Here is a 20276-nt window from a genome sequence, read left to right on the forward strand (position 1 = left end):
CTTCTTCATTGATCGAGATTTACCATTTCAACCCTTTTAATCGTTAATCGAAGAAACTGATCGTCTTTCGATGGTTCTATGAAAAATGGAAGGGAAAAATGGTTCCGAGCAACGAGATGCGATGCGATATTTCGTAGATATTCGGTTAAAAGCGTTTAGGGATTTCATTTATTATCGGGGATTACACGTCTATGTTTTAATGTCGTGTATTTAATTATTCTCGTACAAATTTCATATACATCGATATTCTCCTGGAGATTACAATTCTTATTCAATTTCTTCAACGTTGAAGATAAACTTGATATACTCGACTTCGAGCAGCGTTATATGGTATATTGAAAGTTCCTGACTTTACTTTTAACATAATAATAATATATTGCAGGATTACAAGAACGAAAAAAGAATTAATTTAGTAAAAATGTTGGAATTTTATAGCATGTTTTATTCTTATGTACGATAGTAGCTGAGAAAAATATTCGAACTCTCCTAGGAATCATTCCCTATCTTTTATTTCTTTATTATACAAAACATTTTGAAATCTCGCTAGCACTGTAACTACCTGAGACTATTGCCATTACGCATACTGGTAAAGCTCGAAACGAATCTTTAAACGTAAATAGAAGTTAAGGGTACTGTCACAGACAGTAACAAAGTAGATACTTGAGTATTCTATTATTCGTTATCTTAATAAGCTACAATATGTAGCGAGAGCATCTTTGCGTCGTTCAACGTACATTTCAGATTTCTATCCACGCTGTATACTTATTTTTCGCAAAGTGTATGTTTACAACGAACGAGCCGTGTCATTGCGGACAGAATTTCAAAATGTTTTCTATAATGCACGTAATATATTCATATAAGAGATTACGTGATAAATAATTTCGCGGGACACTGTATTTCTAACCACGTTTTACAAGATACGACGACAAAATATATACGCATAATAACGTTACGAAATAACGCTGAATGCGATCGAAAATAAATAATATTCCCTTATTCTAATAACTAAAACAAATTGTTTTAGTCGAAGTAACCTCTTTCGTTCATAATTGGGATCATTTTACGCGCCAGTTTCACCGCGTCTGGATTTCTGAAAACGTCCATTTTAGTTTCACCTAACAACTTGGTCAATAATTCCTCGAAATCTTCGGTATCCTCTTTACTTCCCATCATTCGTAAATAAAGCACGACTCCAGAAAAAACAGCGTATATTCTTCTTTTATGTAGCGCTTCTTTTAACTGTTCCATAGTGGGTGGCTTTCTCTTGCAAGCGATATTTTTCATAGTTTCTTCCAAAGTATGCAAATAAAGTTTTAGAAAATCATCATCGTTATCGTACTTTACGTCAAATTCTGGACAAATGTTCAAAAAGTATAACAGATCGATAACTGGAGACGTGTAAACAGCCATCTGATAATCCACCTGGAAAATACTTTATGGTAAAACCAAAGGAAAACAAAGAACGTGATCCGGTGGCTTAGTTTTCATACGATAGAAGATCGTTTATCTTAAAATATTCTAAAATATTTATTTTCCAAATTTCTATATCGACTTGACTATGACTAAGATAAGACGAACGTGTCATATAAAACGCCACAGAAATTTTCATCGTCGCCCTCTTAATTTTTCCCGATACATTTTTTTTATAATAGATTTATTTATCGTTAGTTGATAACTAAATAAAACGTATCGGCAACTTCTCGATCCTACGTTTCTTATATGTTTTATATCTCCGTCGTAACTATGCTAGAATCCCATTTTTTTACAAGAGAGTATAACACTGTATATGTAAAAGAACGCGTATTACCAATAAGACTTCGATAGGTTGGCCTGTCTCGTTTTCTCGAAACATCAGATTATTTATCCAACAATCTCCGTGATTTAGTACGCAGAATTCATCCAGGTCGTAATTATACGCTTCGATACAACGGATTCCGATAGTTTGTGACAACTTAATCAGCTTATTCGCCGCACTCGCGTATTTTTCGCTCGGCCACTTTTGTATTTCGTTAGCTATTCGCAAAAGGCTTACTTCCATCATTCGTATAAAAGCTTTCGGACATTTGGTCGATACAATGCCGGTATCTATAAAAGATTCGATTATCTGTGGATCCTGAAAAATTAATTCGAATTAATATCACTTAAAAATTTACAAGATTTCGGACATACAGGAGAAACAACTTATCAAAGATGTAATCATTAGTTACGATAAGTAACTGAGGAGAGTAATAACAAAATATACTAATTTACTGCTATTGACGGTTAAAATAAAATTATTTCGCGTGATCCACCCTGAAGTTAAACGGCGGACGATTTTTGTACGTAGCTACCAGGAATAGTTATAAACGCGAAGACTTGTAATTTTAAATGGCGGTAGAAATATGATCTAACGTAACAGATAATACTAATCGCCTCGCTTAAGAATTTGAAATACGATAAACAAATTTAAGAAGTCTAATTGGATTAAACTGAAAGTTTAGTAGGAGCGCGTTGGTCCTTTCCTCCCTCGCTCTTTCTTTGTTCGCATGATCGAAGATATTTCCATATAACTGGATTTTGCTATTCGTTTGTTTGAATACAAGGTTTCGGTAAAACTAACGAGAGAAGCTTCAAAGAAACATTAGCAGAACATAAACAAACAAGTCTTTCCTTGCCCTTTATACCATAAGTTCAACAACGTTAAAATTGAAATATCATTGATATTATCTTATCTTCAAAATTGATTGTTCATAGATAGAACTACAGATATGTTTATTTCGCATATAAAGCAACCGCCACGTTAAATTTCATTGAAATCCGCGAGTCATAGAAGATATAACTTAGAAAACACGAAGTTGGCACACCGCTGGGGGTAGCCACTCACATGCTATATTTATTTTTTTATTACCAATGAGATATAACACTTTACCACATGTCCTTCAGGACAAATTGTAAAAACCAAAACAAACTATAAAAAAAAAAAAGAATCCGCGAGAACCAGGTCTGAAGCTTCCTTTGTAAGTTCAACGAGCTGAGATTTGTAAAGACTAAGCCGAAAACGTTAATTCGTACGAGCGTTGTTAGGTCACACGTATAAAGTAGAATTGGCTAATAGGCGTTCAGGAACGCACAGATTGTCGGTAAACTATAATACTGTAATGACATTAGTTAGGATCAACGAGGTTCTACCGTTTTCCATGTATGTAAAAAGATGTGTATAAAAAGTAAATATAAAAAACACCGTAGCCTGACTCTACACCTGCGGGTCGGTGGGGATTCGTAAAAAGAAGTTCGTGGAAAGTTGCTCTCGAACGTTATAACTTCAATGTCACATTTCTTTCTATTCATCGTGTCGTAAACTACTCATCGCGAGAATAAAAAGTCTCAAAGGAACAAAGTCGACTCCGTACCAATTGACGTAAAGAAGAACAAGCTAATTATAGTTTCTACTCTCCTGCCTATTCAACACTGTCGGAGTAACATAAAAATAGTTCGCTGCAACGCGCTTGTTGAAACGTGTGTTATTTACAAGTGGAAGCGGTTTCTCGAGTAGTATCATCCTCGATCGACGAAATAACGGAATTTGAGCTGTCAGAAGTCCGCAAGAGAGATTTGATAGAAGAGGCTCGGCAATTAACGCGTGGGCAGGAATTACTGGAAACCATATCACCGGCCTCGTTTATTTGCTTACGCCGATAACAAGTGCAACGCATTTACAATTTTTACGCTCTCGTCTCTCAGACGAAATTAATGATGCGTAAATTCCATCTCACCATAGTCGGCCGAATCGCCAATTTTTGAATCTTGGATCACCGTGAATAGGACGCGGATGAGCTCCGCACACGTGACGCCAGTGAATGTAGAAAATTTTAATAACCTTGTAAATCATGCTCGAAGCGAATCGCGCACGAACATTTCTGTACGGATCTCCATAGATCCAGATACCCGGAATCACGCTACGGTGATCTTTACGCTTAATCTATACGCAACGTTTAGATATATCTCAAAATATAATGTGCGATTCGTACCTTTTCGAGAACTGCGACAGATCCAGCGTGTAATCTCGCAAGTTGTTCTATAACTAAGCGACAGTGTTCAAACGACAATCCTTTCTGACGATCCTTCATAACGAATCCTCTGTTTATTAAGTTTTCCATAATAAGAATGCGAGGATCGTCAAAACTGCATAACAAATTTGGACCGAGTTGATGATAAACAAATTCCTTCATCTTGGGTAGAACGTCGCGCAGAACTTTCAATTCGATCAAAAACAGATTTTGTTGACGAACGATGTCGCGTGACAGTTTCCTCAGAGGTTCGGCTTTAATAACCAAACTGATTGATCTTTCCGACTTCGTTTCCTCTTTCTTTTTGGTAGAAGAAGCTGTATATCTGATGTGCGCTTTATACAGATCACTAAGGAAGTTTAATCCTTTTTCCGACATACAGTTTAGCTGAATCTCCAAAACTCTGACAGTTTCATCCGATAACTTGTTTCGAAGGGCTTTCTCGATGATGGTTTCATCGATTTTCAACTGACTTACTTCCATTCTGAAAATATTTTTATAATATATTATACAATATATATATTTCTTCTCGAATGTACTGTTGAATTCAATAAAATGCTACGTCAATACCGGGCTACCTGCGTTTTACTTTTGTAAAATACCAAATAACGTTTATCGCGACACTATCGAAATTATATTTGCTATTGCATCTGATACAATATTTAGAAGAGATTTCCGCGATCTTATTTACTTTACTTATCTTTTTATTATGTTCCTCCTGCATTTATCGCGTGTCTTTGAAACGCTACGTTATACGATGCTCCCTTCTCTACACTCTACAATCTCCTTTCTCTTTAACGAGAGACACAATCATCGCAAGCGTATCGTTCACAAGCGTCGTGTTTTCCACGACTCAGGCATCGCTTACCATCTCTATTACAATTAATAATCGTACAAAACTCTTAATTTAACTTTGTAAAGATGTACCGAACCCATCGCCTTTTACTATTTTTACTTTTTTATTATAAAATACAACTCGACATACCTGGCGTTATATTAAGAACTCTTTCTACGAAGCTTTTCTTAATATTTCTTATGGTGTAGTAACAGAAACTATATCATCGAGATATCAGTCAAAGAACCAATGATAAATATAAACAAAAAAAAAAAAAATACAATTTCAAATAAAGAGGAGACACTGTAAGAACGCAGGTTACTCAGAAACTAAACAGCTGCAGAAGAGAGCTGATACTTTTATACCTAAAAGGAATGGAGTGTATGCCAACGCTTGTGTCTGTGTATATGTTTAATAATGAGAAATGAGATATACATATAGGTTGAAGTCAATAATGTATGCCAGTGACGAGTTTGGAAATCAAATCATCTGCTAAGAGGCGAACAAAAGATCGCTTGAAGTTCATGTATAGCGAGCAATAAAAAATATTCGAGCAGTAGTTTGTTTCTCTTGCTGACGCACAATTTTTCCACGAACCTCTACCATGGATATTATTTATCCATAAAATTCTTTGACATATTTGCGCAAGTATCTTTTTTTTTTTGTTAAATTTCGTAGCAACTATCTTCAGTTTCTATCGAATCTTATCGAGTTTGTTAGTTTCTGTCGAATCTTGTCGAGTTCGGTGGCGATTCTTGGCTATTTAACCGTACAAGGAATGGCAAATATCAATAAAAATCGGATCTATCGGAAATTTAATAAAATATGCGTCGAGTTTTTCGATAGAAACTATTAAAGATGAAATACCGTGTCAGATGTAAGAGCACATAATCGCACAAAACTCGCGCTCGATGCCGAACAATCGTTCCTTTTATGTTCGCATAAACCTTCTTACACCAACTTCTAACCTTTCGTCTCGTTATTTCTGCACTGTATATTTTTTATTTTCTGCGAGTATTTTGGTTTAATGTTACCTTAAGTTTATAAACATTCGGTACACTTTCGCTCCATGTTTACTGTTTCATATAGAATTATTCTCCTCGAACAAATACTTTACACCGTTTGTTATAAAAATACACATGTAACTTACATGTAGGAACATAGTATTCGACCGAATTATTCACTTTGAAAAGAAGTTGCAAAATGTTCTTGTAACGTTAACGAAATACCAAGCACGAAAACACCAATGAAAGATTAATTAACACCTTCTAACGATCCTTGTTTGTTTTTTCAAATTTAAAATACACTTTACGTTAACTCGACGTTACAAATTTTTGTTTTTTAACTATTCTCTCTGGACAGCGACGTTCCAAAGCGAAAGCAATTGCTGAATCGCAACAGCGACTGTCTAATACGTAGCTTTCAAGTCCTTGAACTGCAATAATGGCCAACACTCTACGTTTGATCTCTTGTAGGTTCAACGTACGAATGATACGTACACGTTACAAATATGACATAGCTACCATTTTTCTCCAATCGCCCACGATCATCAAGAATGATACGACAGCTTGAAACTATGTACGAATTTAATTATCTACATACACATAGAGTTTCCACCAATTCACGCTGTATAAAAGTGTAGGAATTAGTTGCTTATTAAATGATTCTTTATGACTCAACAGGGCAAAGGCCATACTTAAACGATCATAAGTGATTGATATTCGACCTGCTGCGCTTTATTTGTTCTAATACGAAAGTACAGTAGGATGCTGCATAGCGCGATTTTGGAAGTAATAACGAAAGTGAAACCTCTTGAGGAAACAGTATCGAAGAAAGCATTTGCAATCGAAGAACGTACAAATTCTGAGATTGAAAGAATTCAACAGAGAAAGAAATTGTATCGGTTCCCGAAAAACAATTCGCCGACACTTAATTTTTAGCCATTGTAAAATGTATACGTTTTACGTTAATTTATGTTTCTCCACTGTACAATCGAATCGCGTTTAACTATAACGATTTTTTAAGCTACATATTCGCTTATTGCGTATCCTTGTGTCGTAACTGATGTAAATTCGTATCCTATGTCAGCAGTTTTTATTTTATATATACAAATTGATATTACACGCTCTTTTTATACCTCTACACATTTTTAGGTGGAGAAAGAATTAATTCTGGAAACTATTACATACTCTTTCCTTTTTACGGAAGACGAAGGAACGAAGGAAAAACTATGGTTAGGTCCGATCAGAGCAGCTTCACAAATCATTCTCAATGCCAAATCTTTCAAACCTTGCAGCAGTTCAGGTCCTATCGTATAACTTTTATAGAGGGCCACAAAACAGCTACCGTATCTCTCATCCTGCCATCGCTTTTTTTCTTTTTCCTTCGTTTCCATCAAATTTTTGGGAACCCAAAACTTTTATGGCACATGCGGTAAGCCAAGAATTGTTTCCTTGGTTACCGCATTTCTACGGCCAGAAAACTTTTCCATATACCTCGAAAAATTTGGAAACCTCTACAAAAATAATAAATCATTTTCACTTCTTTTTTTCGTACCTTGTTTTCATTTTTTACGAGCGTCTACACCGTTCAAACAACCACCAGCCGGTTATGACTTCAAATCGGAACCAAACCTCCGAGGATGCAGTATATGTTGAAAAAGTCAACATTTTTCGTTCTCTTTCAACATTTTCTTTTATCTTATTTGCTTTTATTTGTCGTTTATTTGCTTGCTATCGCACGTTTGTTTGGATATTCTTCCAAACGTCGCGTCGATTTGTTTACTCTCTCATTAATATGTATATTATTATAGTATGTAACCTTTTCCTCGTTAAACATTGAAAAAATAACGATATAATTAACAAGAGCGAAAAAGTAAAATAGGTGTAAGAAATATGTTTTATAAAGTACACTTGCGACGTACTGGAAACGAAATTATAAGTATAATAATAAATAAGCGTAGCGTAGCGGGTGCACGAACGTTTCAAGTTTTACGTATATATTAAATAGCGTATACGTGAGTATTCGTGAAAAACACGCGTTGAAAGATCATTCATTTTTAAAAGATAATTGTCGATCGAAAGTCTTACAGAACAAAATCGTGTTTCATGTAACACCAAAGGTAGTTTCATACCTATTGTACACATATTTCGCGTCGTCCTCTATGAACGAATGTGGTAGCCAACAGAAGTTCGAAGAAACGATAATACCTTGCTCGTATTATAAATTTATTTCATTTAAATAAATTTCTCTTATACTAATAACGTCTCGTTCGATCGAATGTTTCTTCTGTTGGATATTGATACGTTCGTTATTTTTATCTGTTTTCAGTTATTCGAATAACATTTTTTCCAAAGAGCTAAAGTAAAGTAAGAGTCAAAGCGAAGTAAGAGCCGAAGAACCAGCCTGATGGGAAAAGCGTTTTCACCGGTGTCATCGATTACTATCGCCTACTAATAGCGATATACAGTAGAAGAGTATGGAGATGCGAAGTTGTCAAACTTTCACCAATGGTGGTGGCAAAGCAATAGACAGAAACGAAGGGAAGAAAAGAAGAGAAAGGAGGAAAAGGGAAGAGAGAATAAGATGCGCGTTCGTGGCATGCTGTGAGGCAGTACGAGGTAGTCCAGCGCGATGCTGTTGGCGTGGTGCGACGCGATATGGCACGGCGCGGAGTGGCATGGCATGCGCGCTCGCGCGCGCGTCCTACCCCCTGTGACTTGGTGGCACCCCTACCTCGCGAGGACCGTTTGTTCGGTTCGGTTCGAGTTTACGATCCTGCTGGGCCACAAAATTTACGGTTCCCTCTTAAAAACGATCCAAACACGTACCGGTTCATTCGGAATACCATTTAGAAATGTGGCATACTTTGCCACGCGTATTGCCTCCGTGATCTAGGCTACCCTTCGATTCTCTCTTCTTCTTCCTCAGCCTCTTTTGCCTTTATTTCCTTGCTACGCCTGTATTTTTCCCTTTTGTGAGGTATTTGTTCTCTGCCTCCAACGACAAGATCACGTTCATCTGTGTAAACTTGTACGTTTTCGATGAAACTTTATGTTACTTTTCTCAATCTAGCTGTCTCGAATAACAAAGAAAGAATTGCGAAAAATCATTGATCAAATAATGCGGTAAACCGTCGATCGAAACAATCGAATGAGAAATATATTAAATGAATTTTGTGAAAATCTTCTCTATCTCACTATCTATCTATCTATCTATCTATTTATCTATCTGGCACACGACGAAGAAGAATGTTATTCATTCTTGAAAGAAAAATAAAGATTTAATTAGACTCTTAAAAAATGTGTGCTCTGAATACAGCTTCGAAGCTCGAAGGGCGTTGTATTATTCAATCAGCTAGCGCGATGAGAGACCTCTCATGTGCCGAGCTTCTTGTGTGTAATCAAGTTAAAAATTTATATAAAACACTGCCGGATGATTGCGAACGATGCCTGGGTAGAGTGACATAAACTCGGTTACATAAAACAAATGCAGGAACACGCGAAAGGGAAGCCCCTTTTGTATCTCTGGAGCCAGTGTGCTACAGAAGAAACCCTTTCGAAGAATCTTTACATATGCATGGACCACCAATGATACCATAGAAAATCGTCACCCCCCTACGTCGTCCAGCACCGCTCATTATGCTTTTCGTATGTCATAACATGATAAAATTTAAAGGAATATCGAGCTAGCCGTTTTTTCTCTTATAAAATTGTATCTACGCGAAGCTATTAACATTAATTCAAACATTTAGCCCACGAATTAATCTCGTCCCTGTTTCTCCGATCACGTTACGTCCATAAAGAGATAGTATTTCAGGATTATAACAGAAATCTTTTGTAAACGACACTTATTTCGGAAATCTTTATCACGAAACTCATCAGGTCATGAAAATTTCCCACAAGTTTTGACAAACTGCGTAAACGCGCATAATAAAATCTAACGATTTCTGTAAACGTTTCGGCAAAAGGAAATATGACGAAGGACAGTAAACGGGAAAACGAAGGGCTTTCACCTTAAAAGTTTCTTGAAGAGGAACAACCTAATCTGTCCATAAGCCTGCGAAGAAACAAAATCAACGTGGAATTTATTGAATTTCCTGGATTTCCTTCGAGTAATGATGGTCGTTGTCTTTACGTACAAATAATCGCAAAACGAAACAAAGAAGCTAGCCTCAATATTTTGTTTGGAAACTACCATTGTTTCCTGTGGAAAGTGAAAATTTGCCACAATCACTCCTAAACTAACACCTCTTAACCTAACATCTCCTAACATAACATTTCCTAACCTTTTCTAACTTAACGCTATAACCACTCAGCAACATTGTATATTGTGAACCGAATCACGATATTTGTCGACAAACTATTCATCACGTTATATCGCATGGGTTTTCTATTAGTATGGGTAATACTAATTACGTTACAGTCGTAGAGCTTCTGCATATAAATATGGTATAATGATTACTTAAACATAATCACGGTTTGAAGTATTATATTGTAGCTTAATAGTGTAGCCATTGGATATGAGAAAGGATACAGACCATAAATTTCGTTCGTCTCTACACGTTTGTCAAAATCAATGTTCTATTTTCACTTATACTCGCAGTCGGCTTTAAATTTCGGCATATACAAGATGTTCCATTATGTTCCACGATCCATTTCAAAAGCGGCCAGGAAACGCAAAAACTACAAAGATCTTGTTTCAAAGTTATAGCCACTCTTGCGTTATAACAATCATCGACACCTTTAACTTCGTAGAAGACACTCGAAATGACCACTCTCGGTTTCTATACAAATTTGCAGTCATTGTGTTAAACGAATTTGCAATCTTTTCAGAATCTACTTAAATATCTAAATCTACTTCAAATACACTGCCTTCGTTGTCGACCCATGTTTTCCATTATACCCTTGCTCGCGTAAGAGTCAAGTGCGAAAAATTAGTCATCGACCAACCGTATGAGTTTGACTCGATACGTCCCAAAATCACTATGGTCGAATTTATGGAAAGAAATAAAAATTCTTCTTTTTAATCTTTTCTCGCGTAACTCTCCCTCGGTAGACTCTGACGAGAAATAAGTTAATTGATACACAACTTGAATATCTTATCGAGATACGTTGCACGATACAATTTCCTATAACGTATCTTGTCAACTATCTGTAATAGAGAATAGTGGGGTTTAGCTCACTCGCTAAAATTAGCTTCCATACGAACAACAAGGGCATCGAGACAATTCTCTTTATCTACATCGATCAGAAAACTCGTCAAAGTTAATACCGCTGTCACGAAAATAACGCCAGATAACGTGAAATCTTTTGCATGAATATAATAATTTCATTTTAGAAGGTAAAAATCATATGGAAAAAAAGAAACAAATGTAACGACGAAACGTAAGATTTTAATGTACGTGCCACGTGTGTAATATTCTCGACAGAAACCTTTTCATCCCTTCGACACTTGCGCATAGGGAGTTAAGTATACGTATTACATAATAAACGGGAGTAAAATCGCGATCATAATCTGTACGACTGAATAGCACAGTGGGTTTCTGGTACCCTTTAATAGACTCGTATTTGTATTCACTGTGCTTTATGCCAAGTAAACAAAAACTAAATGCTACAATGCCATATCTAATCGTTTTACCGATGATATTAGATTCGTGCATATGAAATGTTATGTTTCAATTCTGAAATTAACACGGATACGTGTTCTAAATTTTGTTACGTAATTGTCGCACATCACGTTAAATAAGAAGAAGCAAATTACGGTTATTCGACGCCACAGAACTTAATGGTTTTTATAGATGTAGAAAAATAAAATTGAATAATTTTTGGAAATAATAAAATCAACGTGCGTATATGTAGATACTAGCTTAATATCAAGATAATTAAGATCACGTTAAAATCATATTTCCAGATGTTTTTTAAAATATATAATTATCAAGCATTTTGGTTGTATCTTTATTAAAATACATCTGTTTCTAAACAGAAGCTTCGAATTTTATTTTAAATGAAAATCTTCTGCGAAAATTGGCAACCTTCGAAAGTTAAAAAAAAAGAGAAAATTTCTTATTTCCTCCATTCCAAAAAGCTAGAAGATCGTCGATTGCCGCGTTTGAACGAGGTTACCAGGCATTTTAAACAAATTATAATAAAAGGACAAAATTAAGAATTACAATAGAGAAATCGATGAAATTAAACTTCGATATCGGGTGGCTTAAAATTAATGTTTTAAAGGTAGGTTTTATAGTTTCATAAATACTTGTAAGAGCAGCGAGTAAACGTTGAAATCGTCGTTGAAGTTGAAACAGTGCAGTATCACGTGAAACTGTCAATTAGGAATCCGTCGGTCGATTTCAATATCTGCTGAATCGATCCTTTCCAGCCGTTCATAGGTTGTCACAAGTAATTGTTCCGAAATTTGCTTACCTGTACTTACGACAAACAATTTCTCTAAAACATACATTTATCAAATTATTACAGATACAACGAATAAATTGGAAAACTTATACATAAATCTTACGATATATAATTAGATTTATTGGACGTTATTTATTTTATCAACGCTTAATTTCGCGGTACCTACGAACAGTACGCTGTTTTAACAGTCTTTTTGCATACGAGACGATCAAACATCACTACGAACACATTTTTTTACGTTACTCTCAACAAACAACAATTTTACCTTTGATACGAGATAATAAAAATACAATGAAAAATATTTGTAGCGCGATTTAGAGCAAAATTCTGCCGGATACTCCTTATCATATTCTTTGTTGTACATACAGTCGGTCGTATTAAGAATAACATCTTTAGAAAAGAATTTCTTTAGATTTGTAGATTTTAGAAAGAAATTTTTACTTCATTTTTATTGGGATTGAATGGTAAAAAAGAAAAAGGTCTTTAGTTTGAAGTGTTTCGTTATTAGGTACTTTATTAGGTTCTTTCTAGAATTCTTATATTTTAAATTTGTTTTTATTAAAAAATTAGTAGCATACAAAGGACATATTCGGACACACTTTAAAACAAAAATAAGTTTTCTGAAATTGGACCTGACGAGTTTTCTCGAGCAGTTAGAGGATTAATTTACTAAATGTTAAATGTTAAGTTAATTTACTAATGAATTGTAAAGAAATTGTAATCGTTAGGAGTTGCGAAGGAAACAATAAACATCACCTCTTACAACTTTTTTATCCGAACTTGTAAGAACCTTTAAGAAGTTCTTTCAAAAAAAGCAATATCATTTATCCATAATAATAAATAATAATAATAATAAAATAAAATAAAATAATAATAATAAATAATAATAATAATAAAATAATAATAATAATAAAATAATAATAATAATAATAATAATAATAATAATAAAATAAAATAATAATAATAAATAAATCTATTCCGTAAATTAAAAATGACGAAGATACCGTAGCTTTTAATTTACCGGAAATAGGTTCTCGTAATTTCTCCGAAAATAACAATTCCTTCTCTGTTGTACAGCACTCGATACTGAAACTATACCAGAATCGGACGATATCGTTAGTAACAATACGCACTTGGGATGACTCAAACAATGCGGTTGTCGATGACAAGTCGTCAGAAATTTTGATACGAATGTCAAATCTGTCGTAAAATACAAGGATTTCGCGATGGATTGCGCCGTGTGTAACACCCTCGAGAGTTAACAATAAAGAGGAAACATTTCTGATGCGAGCTCTGTTATATGCCTCGTACAAGCGCATATCTAAGTTATTATATCAACGTCGGAAATCATAGAATTACGCCAACTGTAAATTGGTAGTAAGAGATATAGCTTTGTCAAGTTGAAACATTGCGCTACTACGTACATATTTAACTGTAAGATAATTAACATCGTGGAAAGAAAGGCAGATACAGCAATTATTTGTTTATAATCGATAAGCTAACTTCAACGGTCAAGTTTCAGCAGGAATAAATCTTTTTCTCTGTAATAAATATAAAAATTGTCTTATTAAATATTCTATGTATTATTAATGTAAAGAATATTCTCTATTTCAACAATTGTTTATCACAAATATGCTTGAGATCGATTCGAAAATTGAAACAAATAATACAATTTAACGATATCGGTAATACTCGAGACAAAATGAAAATAATGCTTTTTCTTATTAAAAAAAAATTTATTCAAAACTATATTCATCGACAGTATATATTCTTGTTAATACATAAGTACACGCATGTGAAAGTAGAGACAAGTAGAGTAATAAAGGGTAATATTAAGAGAAATTAAAATAACGAATATAAAATAATTAATCTATCTCATTGCGTTCCTCTCATAGTATAGTATTACGGTACAATAATAAAAAATAATAAAAAATTCTTTCCATTCTTATAAATAACTTCAATAAGTTTACTAGTCAACAAATCTATATTTATATTTTTCGTGGCATCTGTAATTTGATAAATCCGTTTTAAATCGACAGAGTACGTCGCTATCGGATATTAAATTTTACGAAATTTTCAAGATCTTTCCTGTTGCATCTGCTGTTGTATCCGTGTCGTAAATGGACTGGTATTTAAGCAGAATCGCATGCACGCAGATGAAATAAGAGATACTTTCGCAATCTTGTATCCGAGTAGCGATGATATTATTTAACAAACAAGCCGGATGGGAGACTTATCAGAGTAGTGTTACCGCTAATCTTTGCAACGACTTTAACATGTTGCACGCCTGCATGCAAACTTACTCTTTAGTAATTAAGAGATTAAACTCTGTTGTATGACGCTGACTTACAACGTTCTCCTCTTATCCCTTCGTTCCTTTTCAATTTGCACTTTTATTAGATTACATATTTATGTAAATGATAACGATCAATCTATCAAATTACGTATCTATTATCTCGTTCACCTTGCTCGTTTTATATTTTACGTAACGAAATACATTACTTACTTGTACTTGTAAGTTCACTACACGTTCGCTTTCTTCGGCTGTTATTTTCCTTTTTTTTTTTTGTTTCTAAATAATAATTCGAATAAACAGTAATCGATACTCGGAAGATTGAAAAAATTATTACAAAAGTACTTGACAATGCACGATCGCACAACTACATAAACGAGTGGGTTTTCCATCTGCTTAACGCTAAAACTGCCACAGCAGTCAAAATGATCGGTTCTACAATTTTATAAATTTTTCAAACCTCGTTTAGGGATCATAGTCCCAGATGGATTAATAATATCAAAAATGTATTGCGTAACATGGAATTCCTTCTCTAGGAAAGTAATGAATCAATAAATAAAAAAATATTCTATTACTACGTATTATTTAAAGATCGATCGTTTTGACCAGCTTTGGTGGAAATAGCTTCGTGTTAACTATCGGTAGTTCTAGTGTTAATAATTGCTAAGTCGTATCTCGTCGCTTTAGGTGATCTACGATTGTATCATGACGTTTACTATGAACGCTAGAATGTTGTCAGAGAAGTACGTCTCGAAACATGTATTGTCACGGATTCTATGTATACAATCGTAACGACATTTTCAAACAACGTTGCGACTGTTGTTCTTATTTTCTCGAAAGGCAGACAGAGAAATAAAGAGGAAGAAAAATAGAGGAGGAGAGAGAGGAGGAAAGAAATAATTGTTCAAAGTCCAGCAGGTCCAGCAATTCCGAAGGCGAACCATCGTGTCGGCTTCGTCTCGATTGGTACGGACATACGAGCACGCACGTATTCGCGGTACAAGACTGAAAGGACACGTCTCGAATATTTTACCCCGGGAGTTTTTCCTCTTTAATTGATTCAATCGGCGAAAAACACGGCAGGACCGCTTCACCCTCCGGGAATTTTCACCCGCCGCCTGCCTCACGCCACCTCCGCGTCATCCACGCTTTCAGCAACCAACCGCTGTAACGAGACGCTGGAACTAACCTTCCTTTTCGATGAAAACGCCAACTCCTCTTCGCGGTTACTCCCTTCCATATTCCCTCGTCCCTCCTTCCCGTCTCTTTGTCTTCCCTACAAACTTTATTTTCTCTTTATTATTATTTTCAGTTTCTCCGAATATAAATTTCTTTCTTATTTCTCTAATCCACCTTCGTAATTTTTCACTCGCCCCCTCCTACAGTTCCTTTCATCGACTTTATTTATATTCCTCTACTCGACACGGTACAGAGAATCCACATCTCCACCCTTTTTCCTATTGCCCTTCGTTTACGAATTTTTCGTCTCTCCTTTTCTCCTTTATTTACGCCAGCTGCATTTATATTCGTTGTACGTCGTTACGTTTTATAGACACTTCACGTAAGAACGGAATATCGATGTCTCTTACGTCGAGGTAATTCTACGAAATAATATGGAAACATTTATATACAGACACTAGAACCAAAGCGGTACCGCTATTTCCGTGGGGGTCGTTTGCCTGTAGCAAAGCGCGCCGGTGGGAGTACACTGGAAACAGAACTTTCCATAAATGATGGAAACTCGCAAATTTTCCGTTTGTTATTTTAATTAGAGCCTTCAGGCCATACTTAACGAGAATCTGGCTGTCTGCGTTTATATTGTGTACCTCTACAAAACGACAATGGAGCGTGGAGTATCGGTTTCTACATGACGCCCTGTAATCCGCGCCCCAATCGCGAAACAGAAAATTTCCACGCCGTGTATATTTCTTATTCGACTACTTTCTTCGCTTTGTAATTGTCCTCGCGAAAGATTATTAAGAATATTGCAATTTTTCTTTATCTCTTTATCTTGTTGCTAAAAATCTACGGTTACGTGATATTAAAATATCACGAGGGAACATACAGTGGCGAACAAAAGTATCGTCCCACGCTTTGAAACGGAATTAATTTTTCTTTTTTTTTAATTGAACCAAACGATTTGAATTTTTCTGCGAATGATGCGTAAAAAGTTTGTGAAAAAATTGCATTTTCCTTGTTTCCGCATCGATATATTTTGTGGAAATTTACCACTTAAATTTTCATTGGAAGCCTAAAAGAGGAAGGATAAAAAGATCGTAAAAAATTATCTTTACTATATCCTTCGCGACTCCGACCAACAGTGTTTCCGAAAATTTTTTACGTGCCACCGGGTAAATTGGTCCTGGTAATTCTTTAAAAAAATTCAAGCTGTTTGGTTCAATTCTAAAAAACAGTTATTCCGTTTTAAAAATTCTAACCATATTTTTGCTGCTGATTGTACACGTATATAAACGCAGGAAGTGACTAGTAAAACGGTACTGTTAAATTTATTTTCCGTAAAAAGGATTTTTAGTTCGAAAAGTGTCGCGATAGAAAGGAATGCCGTAAAGAAAAAAAAGTCTCGGTTATTTTTTATCATTCTTTTAGAGTCAGTCGTAAAAATTTTTAGTCAGTCTTACTGGCTAAAAGTGGCACAGTTTTTTTTTTCCGTTACTTCGAAAAGGATAGTGGAACTAGTTTTTTGCCGTTAGAAAGAACTGTTAAAAAAGCAGCGGAGAAATAATTTACAGTGGTAACTTTTTATACTTGGTCGCTTCAAGAAAGAAGATAAAACAGGAACCTTCCTGTCAGCCAAATTTGTTTGCCTATCATGTAAAAAATATACGCGACGATACAATCGTTTCAAACATTAAATTCAATGTTTTCTCGAAAACAGACGGCCCTGCTAGAAACTTGGAAAAATTCATTACTTAGGAAGCTGACTTTTCGACTTCCTTTTTTCTCCAAGTAACGTTTTTTGCTCTTTAAGAATACGCATGCAAACAATTTTTAAAAAGTGCTGCTAGAATTTACGACATTTTTTTACTTTAAAAACCTTAGTGGATTTTTTTCACGAAATACATCCTCTTGCTGAAAAAATACTTGCAATATTTTCCAACTTTTATGAACTCTATGTTATAACTTTGAATTCGTTCGTACTACTATACAATTACGATTATACCAAGTGATTCCATGTTTCTCGAAGTTGAAACTAATTCTCTAGGCTAATATGAAATATTACTCGTAAGTATATCTACCTATATCTTGCGGGTACTTTGCTTTCTATAAAATCTCAAATTATACCAATGTTCGTACTTCTTAGATAATCGTCGAAACGTCCTATTAACCTTACTTCTAAAAATAATATTACGCGATTGATGTTATCGACACTCGGTACAATGTCAATATATAAAATTTGTTGTATGATAATTAACTAATACAGGATCGAAAAATCTATTATAACGGTCGCAAAAAATAGGCCGACACAAAGCCCGAGCAAGACGCAGATGGAGCCAATATTGATTAAATAGTACGTGGAATATTTTGAAATCTGATATTTTAATTTGTAAATAGAGCATATTATTCCCAGTGCAATGCATTGTGATGGCGGTGTCTGTAGGGTTCAGAAGGACCGCTTTTAATGACCCGGACGTGCGTGTATAGTTCCACCTAGCACTGTCGTATTCGATTACAACCTCTATGCTGTATACTCCATGCTCTCCGTAAACTCAAAGTAATTCTCTTTCCAATTCTTCCACTCCTTTCACCCTTTTCAAGTTCGGATCACGTTACCATACCGATAGACTCGCGTTGATTTCTTCGATTACTCGCACGTATTTGCTCGCCTATGCTCCTTCAAATCACTTACCAATTATCCCGATGTACCGCTCGCGACTTTTTTTTCATCGTAACAAGTGCGTTTATTTCTCCAATTCTACCTACTGATATTCATAAATGTTGTATAATTATAATCTGCTATGTAATCCGTAACTATTATGGTGAAACGGTTATACGTTAATTCTCTGTTGTTGTTTTCATATGGATACACACCTGTTTCAATTAAAAATTAAAATCTCGAGTCATACGTTACGATTAGATCGCGGATTTTTATGGGAGATTCGAAGATACAAAAATACACAGAACGATTATTCTGCTATTAACACGGCACCGAAAAATTTCTTTACTATAATTATTATAGTACTTTTTTACCAACTGTTTCTTTCCGAAGATTTTCAGATCATATGCATTGATCCTCAAACTTTGTGGTAACTTGTCTGCCGAAGAAGTATCGTTGCTGTCTGTTCTGTAGCGGCACAGGAGTTAGCGGGAAATTCAAATCATGTTGTTGTTATGTATCGGAGTATCAAGATCGTTAGGAAACACGTGATGTAAGAATAAATAAACTCCGAGCAGAACAATGTCGCCGCTACGTGCAACCGTCAAACAAAGACTAATCGACACGACGACCCAATTATCATCAAAGGGATACGCTGCCACGGACAACGTACTATCTCGTCATTCAACCTCACCGACCAACCATCCTCTACACATAACCTCTACAAATTGATAACCCCGACGTGAGTTGAACACGACTATATCCTCTACAAAGAATCCTCTACATTGGTGACACCAACGTGCGAAAAGTGAACGTTTACAGTGACGATTAGCAACAAACGACTTCGTACAGAATTCGCAGACTCAAACGGTTCAAGACTGCACTGGGAGTTCGAGAACGAAGAAATGGGGGATAGAACGTCGTCTGAATTCTATATGGATCTGAGGAAATTTACCCCCTCGTCAGCCTTCGACGACTTAGTGCTGGCGACCTGAAAGAAACACCTCCCAGCGAATACTCAACATGTACTAACTGTGCTGAGGATAACGGAAACGAACGTCCTGATCAAGGTGGCCGATAACATCCAGGGAAGAACCCAGAAGCCGAAAGCACCCGAATCTCAACAGCCCGGTCTCTGTTACTTCCACACGACGTTCCAGGACCCAAACATCTCCTACACAGGTCCTCTACAGTTCTTTTAATATCGCAGTATCGTAATGTTCCTTCCCTAAACTAGCCGAAATATATTCCGAAACATACAGAAATAACTCATTAAGATATATTGTTATTCTTCTTTATTGGCATTGTAATTGAGCTTATATATATGTATAATGGCCTCATATGCTCATTTATTGCTCATACTCGTAGGTTGAATTACGGCCGTACGTACAAGTCATAAAACTTCCGCAGACGGGACCAAGCTCTTAACATCGGTCGGTAATTGTGTTTTTCTAGATTGGTTATCGTAGCAAGCTTGACCTCAGGCACTTCATGTGGTGGCAGCATTAGTCCAAGAACAACCCACTTTATAATTATAAGCACTCTTAATTTCTTTGTTATAACACGTTTGGAACGTATATTTATAGAAAGCGCTCTGAGTTGATGTTTACAGAAAAGTTCTTGCGTAAAATCAAAGCCTATGGCCCTCTGTTGGACGAGTGGAAAATGTCCCTACAAATTTAATAAGTTTTAATGCGGAAACATTTGAATTTTAAATAAATGAAATGTAATAATCAAGAATTTCATATAATTTATATATATGTATATCTTATTCGTGGTTTTCTGATATCAAGTCTGATAAAAATCATAAAATTTGGATAACTTTGTGTACATATTATTGATTCAATCAGGG

The 20276-nt window shown here is 35.4% G+C and overlaps 1 protein-coding gene across 3 annotated transcripts; it reads right to left on the minus strand.

Annotated features, from left to right (window-relative positions):
* Nucleotides 1-421: 421 nt before the first annotated feature.
* LOC132910168 (uncharacterized) lies at nucleotides 422-12272 on the minus strand. 3 transcript variants are annotated; one of them, XM_060965679.1, is made up of 4 exons: nucleotides 12139-12272; nucleotides 4008-4530; nucleotides 1808-2113; nucleotides 422-1422 (listed from the first exon to the last, which is right to left on the minus strand). In XM_060965679.1, the coding sequence occupies exons 2-4, from the start codon at nucleotides 4527-4529 to the stop codon at nucleotides 1021-1023; spliced, it is 1230 nt and encodes a 409-aa protein (XP_060821662.1). In that variant the 5' UTR covers nucleotide 4530; nucleotides 12139-12272; the 3' UTR covers nucleotides 422-1020. The 3 variants fall into 3 exon arrangements, with proteins under 3 accessions (XP_060821662.1, XP_060821661.1, XP_060821660.1); XM_060965678.1 differs by lacking the exon at nucleotides 12139-12272 and adding an exon at nucleotides 6242-6249; XM_060965677.1 differs by lacking the exon at nucleotides 12139-12272 and adding an exon at nucleotides 5032-5155.
* Nucleotides 12273-20276: the final 8004 nt, after the last annotated feature.

This window comes from Bombus pascuorum, chromosome 8, assembly GCF_905332965.1.
Source record: "Bombus pascuorum chromosome 8, iyBomPasc1.1, whole genome shotgun sequence".
Lineage (NCBI taxonomy): Eukaryota > Metazoa > Arthropoda > Insecta > Hymenoptera > Apidae > Bombus > Bombus pascuorum.